Source organism: Apis florea, unplaced genomic scaffold (assembly GCF_048593485.1).
Source record: "Apis florea isolate Af1SG1 unplaced genomic scaffold, ASM4859348v1 contig_3170_pilon, whole genome shotgun sequence".
NCBI classification, from domain to species: Eukaryota; Metazoa; Arthropoda; class Insecta; order Hymenoptera; family Apidae; genus Apis; species Apis florea.
This window is the reverse complement of record NW_028256714.1, coordinates 1,909,180-1,921,823: the sequence shown is the minus strand read 5'-3', so window position 1 is coordinate 1,921,823 and position 12,644 is coordinate 1,909,180. Positions and strand designations below refer to the sequence as shown.

Here is a 12,644-nt window from a genome sequence, read left to right as displayed (position 1 = left end):
ATTTTGCATGGACAATTTGTCGTAATTTTTACATGGGGAGGGAATCTGCATACACTTACGTCTAAGAAACCTTCGATATAATATTATTTACACGACTTTAAATTTTAACGTGATACTTTGAAAGGGAGGAAATTTTTGCATTAAACTCTATGCGAATAACGATAAGTCAATATCTCTGAATGAAAGTATATATTACTTTTTTTTTATTATGCCTAGTTATTCGAACGAAATCGAAACAATATCATGATTACTGTACGTATGAACTAATAAATAAAATAAAAAAGATCATAAAAAGTATTTTATTTTCTTCGCATTTCTGTAATTATAGTCGTATATTTTCATTATAAAAAAAACAATACGATATAAAAATTTTTATTTTCATAAATTAAATTATAGTAAATAAGAAATTATTAGAATACAAATTAAATAATAGTTAAATATATATCATCCTTCTTTCTTTTTTATTTTATTTTTTATTCTGGATATTTGCTCTCCTTTTAAAAATTGACTTTATTCGTACGAAAAGCTTTTCTATTTAATATTCGCTCAGTACGATTCTAATAATCTCTATAGATTCTCGTTCCATATATGATTTCCTTTTCACGAAGACAACATTTCTTGCTTTGTCAACGATATTATAATACATATTATAATACATATTATAATATAATAAATAATGAATGGCTATCTAGTAGTCGTTGAAAGGATAGTAATATCAGCAAGAATGGAACAAATTTACACAGGACTAGCACATATCTGATTAAGAAGCGATCTGCCACAAACAGGACGACGCGTCCTGTATCTTCGATGAACATGGAACGAGTTGATGAAATACTCTCAAATAGTTTTTTTTCTCGTTTCAGGATTTCCAGCGAATATATGAGAATATTCTGTTCTTGCTGCTAGTGCGGCTAAAACGAATTCTATCCGAATATGATCAAAATTGGAAGAAAAAAATAATTATTATTACAAAGTTACAATTTTTTCTCTTATTAATAGCTTAATTTAAACGAAACTTACCAAAATTTACTGTCGTATCGGCAAAATCAATTTTTGCATTCTGAAAAATTTTATCAGATTCTTCCACTGGTACATTTAGCGAAAGTTTTAAAGCTTTTCTTAATTCCATTTTATTAATACACGATAATGATTTTATGCCACATACCTGTTAATCATGATGTATATAATATATATAAAAGATAAATTTATGAAATTTTTTTTCATACTTACTTCAAATGCTGTTTCAACTTTGTCTAGCTCCGAATTTGCATTTGTCGTGGCTAGTACCGTGAATAAATATTCTTCCAAATCTATTTTACCATTTCCTTGCTGCAATAATCATTGTATCAGTAAACTAATTGTCATGTGTAATACATGCGCATTATTTATGTTCTTGTGCTGATTACTATTATATAATAAACTTATACATATAGCATAACTATTACTTTAATATTATCTTTGATATTAGAATCTGAGAAAATAAAAATAATAAGAGACAGTAGATATTTGACAAGACAAACATTACAACGATATAAATATTATAATAAATAAAAAATAAATAATACAAACTCTATCATGTATTCGAAACAGTTGTTGAGTAGCAGACTCTTTTGCATCTATTCTAAGAATTTGCGCAAATTCATGTAAATTAACTTCTTCGTTAAATCTTTCTGTTTTTTTCTGAACTAATTCTTCTTCCATCTTTGCCGATACCAAACTATAAGAATAAAAATTTCACATATTTAATTATTGCATATATTAAAATAATAAATATAAAAAATAATCTATTAAATTTCAATAATATACCCGAGTTTGTTACGAAGTTTATGAGCTTCCACTATGGTAGATGCCCGTGGTATATGTAGTTGATGAGCTTTGCTAATAATTCGGCAATCATCATATGTATAATCTGATACAGGAATTTGTAGTGCTCTAAAGAATGAATTAAATTTTATTTTTAATTAACGATATAATACTCAAATATAAAGATTTCTAAAGATTTCTATTTATTTCATTATTTATTTTTCAAAATTCAAAATCTATCTCTACTTTGATAATACTTACTCCGCCATAAGACGTCGTACATTATTTGCATAAAGCTTAGGATCTGTTTTCTCGGCTTCGCTTGGTTTGTAAACGGGGAGGAACTCTATTTCACAACTGCTATTCAATTGTGTTAATGTAAGCCACAATAACTTTAATCTGAAAACATAATTTTTGAAAATAATTCTGAAAATATAACTTTTATATTTTTGATATGAATTTTTTTTTCTTTTTTTTTTTTTTTAAACAAAAAGGACACGAAATACTTACGCTCCAGGACCTTCCCAAGTCCACGTTACGGTGTCTAATTTATTAGGATATCTGATACAAACAGGCTGAACAGGAACACCGGGATAAAATGCTCCTGATTTGAAAGTAATAAGACACGATCGATTTGTACAAGTACCTTCGGGAAAAATCATCACCTGCAAATAAAGATATTTTTTTTAAAGATGTTTTTAATTAAAAAAAATATTGAGAATATTTAATAATATTTTTAACTATTTTAAATACGATAAATTTTAATTCAACATTGTTACAAATAAGCTACAATTAAAGTAGTTTTACAAGATATAAAATATATATATATATATATTATATTTTAAAAATTTATAAAAATCACAAAAAATCAAAGATATATTAATATTAAAAATATAGTACATATACACGTGGATTAAAATATATATATTTTTTAAATATATAAATTTAATTAGTGAGATCTAGTAGAAAATTATTTTTTGATTTTCTCTTTTTTCTATTTTTGAAGTTTATCTTTTCGGTTTAATCAAAATAAAAAATTTTTATCTATCTTGATTTTAACAAAAATATTTCCTTTGTTAATGATACCTGTGGCCAATCTTCTTTTGAAGTAGCCCTTTCGATAATTTCCTTGATCGTATTTTGTCGTGAATTTGGATCTTCTCTCCAAACATAGACTGGTTGCGTATAGTTGATAAGTTCTGTGTGTGTCATAGAAAAATATATGTATACATACATACATACATACATACATACATACATACATACATACATACATACATACATACATACATAGATATATATATATATATATAAAACAAACGGAAAAACAAAAAACTCATGCAATATATTAATTTTCAACGCCACTTATATGTCAATTATAATTGTAGTTCGTATTAATTTTATTTAAATACAAAAAGCGAATGTTAAATTTTTTTTTTATTATTTAATAGAAATCTTCAAAATTTCTGAACATATTTTTCAAAATCATTTTTTAAATGTGTTTCAAAATTTATTTTATATGTATTGTGGTGAATGGGAGAATCTTAGAAAAAAATTCGTTTATTGGCAATATTGATATTTTTTAAATGGAAATTCCCTTTAATTGCAAATAGTTATTATTAAATTATATTTGCATACGATTAAAAATTGTATTAATTTTAAAAGATGATGTGCTTAGAAAAAAAATTGCAATCCAAATTTTTGGATATTTTAGTTATTAGATCATTATATTATTATGTTTCTTAATATTGCGACAAGTCATGGTAAAAAATTACGTATCAAAATTCTTGGGCATCCTTTTCGTTAAAAGTTTTGTTCATAAACATTTCCTTCCTTTAAGACCAATGGAGGTTTTTGTGAATATGAATCGTATTATTTCATGAAATAATTACGAAGCTAACGAAAATACTATATATAAGTAACGAAATATAATTAACAAGTTTATTTAAGTAACAAAATCTATTCGTTTTGTGTTTCAAAATATAATAATCAAATTGTATGGAAAAATTTATATTGATTTTATTCGTTTTTTTATATAAATTTATATTCGTTAAATTTATTAATGAAATTTATTTTTAAAAATAATCAAGAGAAACAAATTACAATTTAGAAAATTGTAAAACATAATTAATTTATTATAATTAATTCTGAATATTATTCATCACGAGAAATAAAATGCTTGATTGATATTAATTGATGTAGATTTTAAAAATCAATACTTTCAATGTCAAAACATAATTCTGTATCTGAAATTGGAAGAAATACTCGTATGTATAATCCATACTTTCTTCTTTTTTTAATTTTACTCCAAAATGTAAAAAATGAAATGAATGGAAAAAGAAAGTATATATATATTAGAAAAAAATGGAATCGTTTATTTTGAAGATTGATCATTTCCAAATAAGTTCAAATATAATTCATATTTCTGATATTAAAAAAAAAAAAAGGAAAATTTCTGCGTTACGATTTGTCTTAATAAAAATAATTTGTAAAATTTCGTGAATCATAGCGCGTGTATCGATTCGTGATTCACACATACGAGATGATTATACCTTATATCTAAATTTAAGAAAGGTTCACATCAAATATCTTGTTTTTACATCGCGAAATATATGAATTATACACACGTACAAATATTTATACGATATTTCTTCTCAATATTTCAAATTAATTCACGTTCATTCAACCTTTATATTTTTATTCAATCGATATTAAATATTAGTATTACTTACTTTTTCCCAAAAAATAACGATAACATGTACAACCAATTATTTTTATTAATACGATCTAATAGATCCAATTCACGTTTTAAAAAAACCTCTAAAAACAGCCACTAAACCGATCTAATTCTTTTTCGAAAAAGTATTTTCCAATTGGTCCCAATCGGAATTACCCAATAAACGTTATGATAAACGTTTAATGATTAAATAACGTAGGATGAGAAATTGGTTAGTTGATTAACTTTATGCGGTTTATTGAACGAAAGGATCCAGCCAGTTTGGTTAATGATCGAAAGCGATTGAAATCGTTTCAATAAGTGGCACGTACTTCCGATGAAAGGGTTCAATCCTGATTCTCGTCTTACGATGATCGAAGGGAAGCCGGTTATGTAGACAATCCCTCCGTCCATGAAGGTCGAATGGGGTGCAACCACTAAGATCGGCGCTTCCGCCCTCGTCGCCTGCCTTCCGCGCACAACGATTCTCATTCCTCCTGCTTGGTAAGTGAGCCGACCCATAAAGCACAACCAGGGCACAATTTTGCTGCAGGTTTTAACGTTAATCTCCGATTAACACGTTTCCCCGTTCATTCATCTCGAGATCCGCCGAGATCTCGAGGACGCGATTTTCTTTTTCCCGCCCCTTTTATCCTTTTCCTATCTTCTTTTGCCTTCAAAAGATCGTTTAATCTGCCTATTTATTTTACGATTGTTTTCCATTCATCGATCTGTATTACAGTAATAAATTAAGGAGTGGAGTGGATCGGATTGTTTCGAGAGATTCGAAGAAATCTTTTTAGAAAAATTTATTTTTGATTATTCTTTAATCTTTATACCCTCGTTTCCTTTTTTCCTTTTTTTCCTTATTCACAAAAATAAAAAAAAAAAATTCGGATCGATGCCTTTAGGACAAAAGATAATTATATCTTCTGATATTTTTGATCCAGATTTTTCTTTTTTTTTTTTTCTTTTGTAATTAACACTGGTTGAAATTTTGAATTCGAGGAGCGAGCCACGTTCCTTTGATCTTTTCCCCCAATCGACTTTCTAAGAGAACGCGGCTCCCTCCCTTTACGGAATCTCGAGCAACGTTAGCGACTCGAATTACACAGATGAAAATTCTCATCTCCTTTTTCCTCTTTCCCGACAAATTTGCGGCAACTCTTAACTGTCAATATTTAAAATTGTCGTATGCCCGTTTCGTTCGAAACTCTCGGCTGCATACTTCACGTGAAACGAATGATATTTTATATATATATATATGTATATGTATATACACCTTTGCCGATACGGGTAATTAACATCTAATTAACGTCTCGAGTCGATATCGGCTCGTGCGATAACGCCGTATATCGATTGAAATAACGAACAATGTCGAAAACGCCCCGTTTGACCGATATTATACTTTTGCATCGACACGGATGTATAAAAATGTTTTCGAGACAGGGAACAGAGACGGATTATATATTAATTTCTGTTCAAAAACGTCACGTGGAATTGACCTATCGTATCGCATCGGTTTATTTGCGCAACAGTGAAACTTTACTTCGCTCCTGGGGAAGTCACGTGACATTGTAACGAGAAAGTTTACGCAGCCGCGAGGTTCGTTACTCCACGAGCTACTCCCGACCGTTCCTCCTGCGTTACGCCTCCGCTTTGACGAACTTTTTCTCTTCTTTATTTACTTTTCCCTGGTGGAAGGGAAGGGAAGGGATTGGAAGGGAAGAAGAACCGATAATTCCGTGGATTGCACTCGGGTTGCGTTCGGGTCGAGAAAGCTGGGAGCGAAGAGGGAGGAAGGAGGGGAAATAAGGAGAGTGGTAGGGCAGTATCATGCGTTGTAGGTGTTGTAACGATTGTTAACCTTTGAACCTCTTATAGAAAATAACGTGCTCCAATCGTGATTGTCCAGGATTATAAACAGTGTCAGTTAGTGATGTAGGTATGCCCATTATTCCAGATATTATATGTTAGTAACAATACAGAATGTTCCCCATTCACCACCTATATACATATTTCTGTTAGCCTTTATATCCGAATAATCTTTCTCTTCCCTGTTTTCACAGGTGTATGTATATGCATGTATGCACGTTTATTATATATTCGATTTTTTTTTTTGATTTTCTTTTTTTCTCTCGTTCGATTAATTAACTGCAGGTGTGTAACGATAACGAGGTTGTTTTATAAAATCTGTTGTTATTGTACAATTGTTTTAACAATTAACACGTAGATTTCGAATATGTGGAATACGTGATAAAATCGTGGTAAATTATAAAATGAAATCAAGATGAAATGACGATTTCGATCGATCGAGAATGCATTTTTTTCTTTTTTTTTTTTTAAAGATTCTTCTTTTCAACTAGTAAAACAGATTCGAAGAAGAATTAATAAACAAGGATAGTTAATAATGCGAGATTCTCGAATTTTTAGAAATTTTCTTTAACAAATAGAAACGATATATCCTTATTCGAGGATTCAATTTCTAGGAATAAAATGGAGAATGTGAAGATTTGCATTATTCGTAACGAGATCTTCAAAAATCGTGTTCCATCGTGTTTCAAGTTTCGTGAAATAACATATTATTATCATCTCCTTTCTACTTTTTACAGGAATAATCAATTTTCTTTCAATTTTATTTTTCAAAAAAAAACTTTATACTCGTTTACTTTGCAACTTTAAAAATTCGCCGCATCTCTTTAATTCTCGAACAAATGAAAAATTAAATTATAGAGCAAAAGTGTCTCACGTTATTTTATTTTATTGAAATCTCACGATATTAAGAAAACAAATTGCGAAACAATTTCCTTTCCTTTCCTCGAGAACTTTTTTTTTCAAATAACGACATTCGAAAAACAACCATTTTACAAAACAACGACACTTTTCCTCTTTTCTTTTTTTTTTTTTTTTCCTCCTTATTTCCTTCAATTAAAATCTTCAAATAAAAGATAGAAAGGGACGAAATTTCTAAAAAAAAAAAAAAAAAAAAAAAAAAAAAAAAGAAGAAGAAGGAAAAAAGATCGATAAAATCACGTATAAGATAATTCGATTAATTCGATCAAAAACCAGAAACGACGTGACGGAACAACGACTCTGATCGGATCGAGAGAAAGAGAGAGAAAGAAAGATAGAGATAGAGATAGATAGAGAGAGAGAGAGAGCAAACATTTGGGAGGAAAAAACCTACTTCCGAAAAAAGGAATGCGCCCGATTTCCGCTTTGGCGACGATGCTCGGTCCGCCGAGGTAAACAACCGGGAGTGCGTCGAAGAAGCTTGAATGCGGGGCTAGGGCTAACACGGGGGCATCCTTTGATTCTGCTCTACGACCTTTGACCTTCAGGTGATGAAATCCACCGCAGATGAACAATGCTCGCATCATCCAGCAGATCACAATTCGCATGTCTCTGTATTTTCCATTTTCATATATATGTATATATATATATATATACGTGTGTATGTGTGTGTGTGTATACACATATATATATACAGATACATGGCCAAGTATATTTGTAAATTATATCATTTTATAGATCGTGCTACATTGTTGGCAAGCAATTTAACAACTCTCTGTGTCGTGCAATATACGTATAATGTACATCTACTTCCAGAATTTTATATACACGTACAAAAGTGATAGAATCTCGTTTACTTTGCTACTACGTGTGTTTCATTTTCATTTTGATCGTATCGAAGGAAATTTTGTAATTTTTAGAAATTGAAGAAAGAATGAAAGAAAGAAGAATCTTTTTTTTTTTTTTTTTTTTTTAGTAATCGAGGTTCTATCGAGGTGGTATCAAAATAACTTTGGCACAACTAATCGAATAATTAAATTAACAACAGTTGTTGTAAGTTAAGTTAACGAGACGATGCATAACACTCGATATAAAGAAAAAGTTTTATGGTTAATGGAAAAGTTTATTTTAATATTCTGGGAGAAAGTATAAAAGATTTTTAGATGTGTTAGATAAAATTATTGATGTTACGAAACATGCATAGCCTCTCTTCTTGAATATTTTCAAAGGAAAAAGAAAACAAGAATAATTTACAATTTTATTTGCTCAAAGAAAAAGAACAGCGGTATATAGTAGCAAACGATGTATGTACATTAAGCATCTCGTGTATTTTAATTTCTACAAAATTTTCTCGATCCGTAAATACAAACAATTAAATTAAAAAAAAAAATATCTACAATAATTAAATAATTTCGTTACATATGTACTACAAGATATTTATATATACATAAGATAAAAGCCGTAATGTGCATCTTCAAGGTGGAAAAATAATTTATTCAAGGTTACATCGAATCCAATGTCTATACAATGATACTGAATTATTCAAAGTGGGCGGTTGTTACACGTGGAAAAAACGTTTTTATTGATCATTATATGAATATAAAAGAAAAAAGTTACATGAATTCTTGCTGAGATTGTAAGCCGAACTTGAAAAAGTTACTTATCTGTTTTTTTATCAGATAAAAATTATTACCTCAACATTTTGTAATAATATGTATATAGTATATATAAATTAAAAATTGAAAAAGAATTATGTATTCGTTATTCCTTTTTTTTTTTTCTTTTATTTAAGTCAGATACAATTTTTAGTTACATAATTCTAGTCTTTTTTTTAAATGTTTATCCTTCAATTTAAAAAAAATCTAATAATTATATATCAATCTCAAAGAGTAATGTATATACTTCAATACTTTTTAATAATAACAAGTTTACAAATTTATATTTCAGAGTTATTAACAATTTGTTTTGCTATATGTAGATGAAAATTATATTCAATCGATACTATTCTATGTGCACAATGTCCATGGAACTTTGCATTTCGAGTTAATAATAAATATTGGATGTATATCTCTACTGTGGTGGATGTGCAAAGTGGAATAGAAGGTGGCGATAATTATTTTATTGCAAAAAGCGTGCTATATTTCCGTGCAAACAAACTTCTGCCGATAACATTTCTCCTCTATGACGTGTTCTTATGGGGGAGTTTATTATTCTAAACAATGTCTACGTTTGAAAGTGTTGTGACACACTTTCCGTTTATAGAAATCGAAACAAATACGCCTCCTGAATGTTACTGTAGACGAAAGAAACAAATTTTATTATTATTATTATATTTCTCACCCATAATTTGAATTATATCGAATTAAAATCGAAATGATCAATATAACATTTTCGAACCAAATTCCAAGCTTCATTATAAATACATTTACAATTTCTAATAAAAAAGTGATAAGAAAGTAATAATCACTTTCTTGTTTATTAAATATCTCACGAAATATCTTTCTTCATAAAAAAAAAATATATATATATATATATATAAAATAAAAAATAAATTTATTTAATTGACATATATATATATTTTTTCTTCTTTATAATTAACTTTGTAATCTTTGAATAATATGAATAATCTGATTATTTCTGATGGATCAGCATCTTTCTTCACGATGAATCATACGTAATGCACGAAAAATTGCAGGAAAAAATTGAGCAAGCAATTTTTCGTTGAAAAATATTTTTTTAAAAATTTCATATCTACATTTACTATTAAACTCCACGTATTTCCATATACGTAACACGATACAATGTTTCATCTTAAAAAAAAAAAATAACAATAAAATCAGAACTATATAATCGAAAAAAAAAAAAAAGGAAAAAAGTCTATCTAATCGCAATTCAATAATAATATGTACATATACATATACACGAGTATTATCCGATCGCGAGATGAAAACTTCTCGAATCGCGTTAGAAAATCATTTCCACGTGAAATCGGCGCGGCGTTTCAGCTGTTGAAAATTACAGAGATTAAATTGTCTTCGTTCGAAATGTATGATCGAAGAGGTGTGCGCGAAACGCGACACTTGTTGCGATTAAATATCGTGGAACGATCGAAATCGCGAGACGCGATAGGCGATAGGCGGCGAAATGATGCGCCCGGGGAATTGTTGTTGCGAATTCCATCGATTGGAAGGCTGGGAGCGAGAGAACGGGCACGAACTACTTATACCAACCCGTACTTTCTCCCGTTACTTATTCTTTTTATCGTATTCTCGTTCGTTTCTTTGCCGCGGTCATTCACGCGCTCTCTCCCCACCACCCTCCATCTCCTTCAATCGTTTCAAGTGTACGACCGTGAAATAAAATTCTTCAAGGGATTTCCGCAATTTATCCTAATCATTTCGTCTCGCCGGCAATCGGATCTTGGCCAGGGCCATTTCTTTCCATTTGTCCCTCTCTCTCGCGTGGCTCGTCCATCGCGTTTTAAACATTTGGCCCGATAAAAGGAAGGAAGCAATATATGTGTGTGTGTGTGTATATATATATATATAGTATATAGCGGAGAAGAATATGAAGCAGTAAGAGTTTGCAAGTAAGAAGTATACCCGTCGCTTTGTGCCGGATAAATTTTAGAGGAGGCTTTCATTTCGTAGCGAGCAATAGAAATAATTATGTAACCAGTTAGTTCCCCGTAGTAAGAAGATTCAGATCGATGTGGGAAGAATATATTTTAATATTCGAAAAGAAATGGAGATAGTTACAGTAAAACACGTTTGTACGTAAGAAGATTGAGTTTGGGTGAAGTAAATAAATTTTGACGGAGGGTTCGGTTACTTGGATTCGAGAAGAAGAGGATATATATGTATGTATAGAAATAATTACATAAAAGTTTCTACACAAAAAGATCTGTTTTGTGGGAAGTAAATACAGAGGATTCTCGAGAAAAGAAATAATATACTAAGAAAATAATTACATAAGAATTTGTACATAAGAAGATTCAGTTTGAAAAGTAAATTTTAGTAGAGGTTCGGTATTTGGTTCGAAAGGAAAAGGAATATTATATTAGAAATAATAAGAATAAGAGAATTCATTTCATGCGAAATAAATTTTAGCAGAGATTGAAGTATTTGATTTGAAAAAAAGAAAAAGAGATACATTAGGAAAAAACGCAATAAGAATTTTTATTATGTTTTCACGTTTTAAAAAAGAAAAAAAATGGAAAATTTTCATTCGTATTAGAAATAATTTATTATGGTATTTTTGTAGTGTAGAATAATTTGAAATTAAATGTCGCGTATTATTTTTAATGGATTTTAGAGTGCTAATTTTAATACCTTTATTATTTTGATTGCACGTAAGTAGCTCTTTATAACGATATAAACTAATTGAACGAATATTTTGTTGTTATATTATCAAATTTTACGCTTACATAATTGTTTTTTAAAAAAAATAACACGTAGTTAATGAATTCTTGAAATTTGGTTTAGTAAATAAAATTTAGTAAATAAATACAATATTTCAATTTGTATCAAGCTCAAACTGCATCTAATTAATATTAATACCTATTTATAATTAACTACATTATATATATATACAAGTTTCTATGAGCTGTTTCCTTTCTAAATTACTAATTAATTCCAAATTCTTTCCTACTTTTCCCAACATTACCAATAACGTGATGGCATCAATCTCTTTTAACATTATTATTTATAACGTGAAATACAAAACAAACAAAAGTTGAAACAAACAATTGAAGATTCCATTATGAATCTTATAAAGAAATATGATTGATCTGATTTTTGCTTGTAAATTTTTGATGACTTAAAAAAAAAAAAAAAATTCATTAGAAAAATATATTAAATTTCGAGAGAATTCGCATATCGAAATTTTATAAAAGTCAAAGACTTAATTAAAAACATTTTTGAAACGTTAAAAAGAAAAGATATATAATTTCGAAATCAAACAAAGAAAAACAAAAACAAAGCTTACAATAATATTCAATATTTATCTAAAACTTTATTGAATGGGACGAAATTTTAAATAGCACTCGATTGATTAAATTTTCAAACCGATATTAAATCCACTTGTCCGAAAGTGAACTCTTATTATTTGAACAAAAAAATCTCGGGGAAAGTCAATAATCTTCATTTGCATGTTCATCCCTACTTCAAAAAAAAAAAAAAAACAAACAAACAAAAAAAAAAGAAAAAGAAAGAAAAAAGTAAAGTATTGTATTCGATTTCAAAAATCCTCACTCTCCTCTTCTAAAGAAAAGAAAAATTTATTTTATTATTATCTATTATTCGCGTGTATATAAAACTGTGCATATAAAACT

The 12,644-nt window shown here is 28.8% G+C and overlaps 1 protein-coding gene across 6 annotated transcripts in view; it reads right to left on the bottom strand.

Moving 5' to 3' along the window:
- Positions 1-283: 283 nt before the first annotated feature.
- The window catches only part of LPCAT (lysophosphatidylcholine acyltransferase), a 26,843-nt gene continuing 14,482 nt past the window's right edge, over positions 284-12,644 (bottom strand). For 5 of the 6 annotated variants that reach the window (XM_086910328.1, XM_086910330.1, XM_086910333.1 and 2 more), the window contains 9 exons: positions 7,707-7,924; positions 2,890-3,002; positions 2,314-2,468; positions 2,065-2,202; positions 1,807-1,932; positions 1,570-1,717; positions 1,231-1,329; positions 1,021-1,165; positions 284-923 (listed from right to left, as the gene is read on the bottom strand). In XM_086910328.1, the coding sequence (XP_086766454.1) occupies positions 838-923; positions 1,021-1,165; positions 1,231-1,329; positions 1,570-1,717; positions 1,807-1,932; positions 2,065-2,202; positions 2,314-2,468; positions 2,890-3,002; positions 7,707-7,924 (1,228 nt within the window). In that variant the 3' untranslated portion in view covers positions 284-837. Of the gene's footprint in view, positions 924-1,020; positions 1,166-1,230; positions 1,330-1,569; positions 1,718-1,806; positions 1,933-2,064; positions 2,203-2,313; positions 2,469-2,889; positions 3,003-4,851; positions 5,067-7,706; positions 7,925-12,644 lie in introns of all 6 variants that reach the window. The other variant, XM_086910329.1, reaches the window with a different exon arrangement.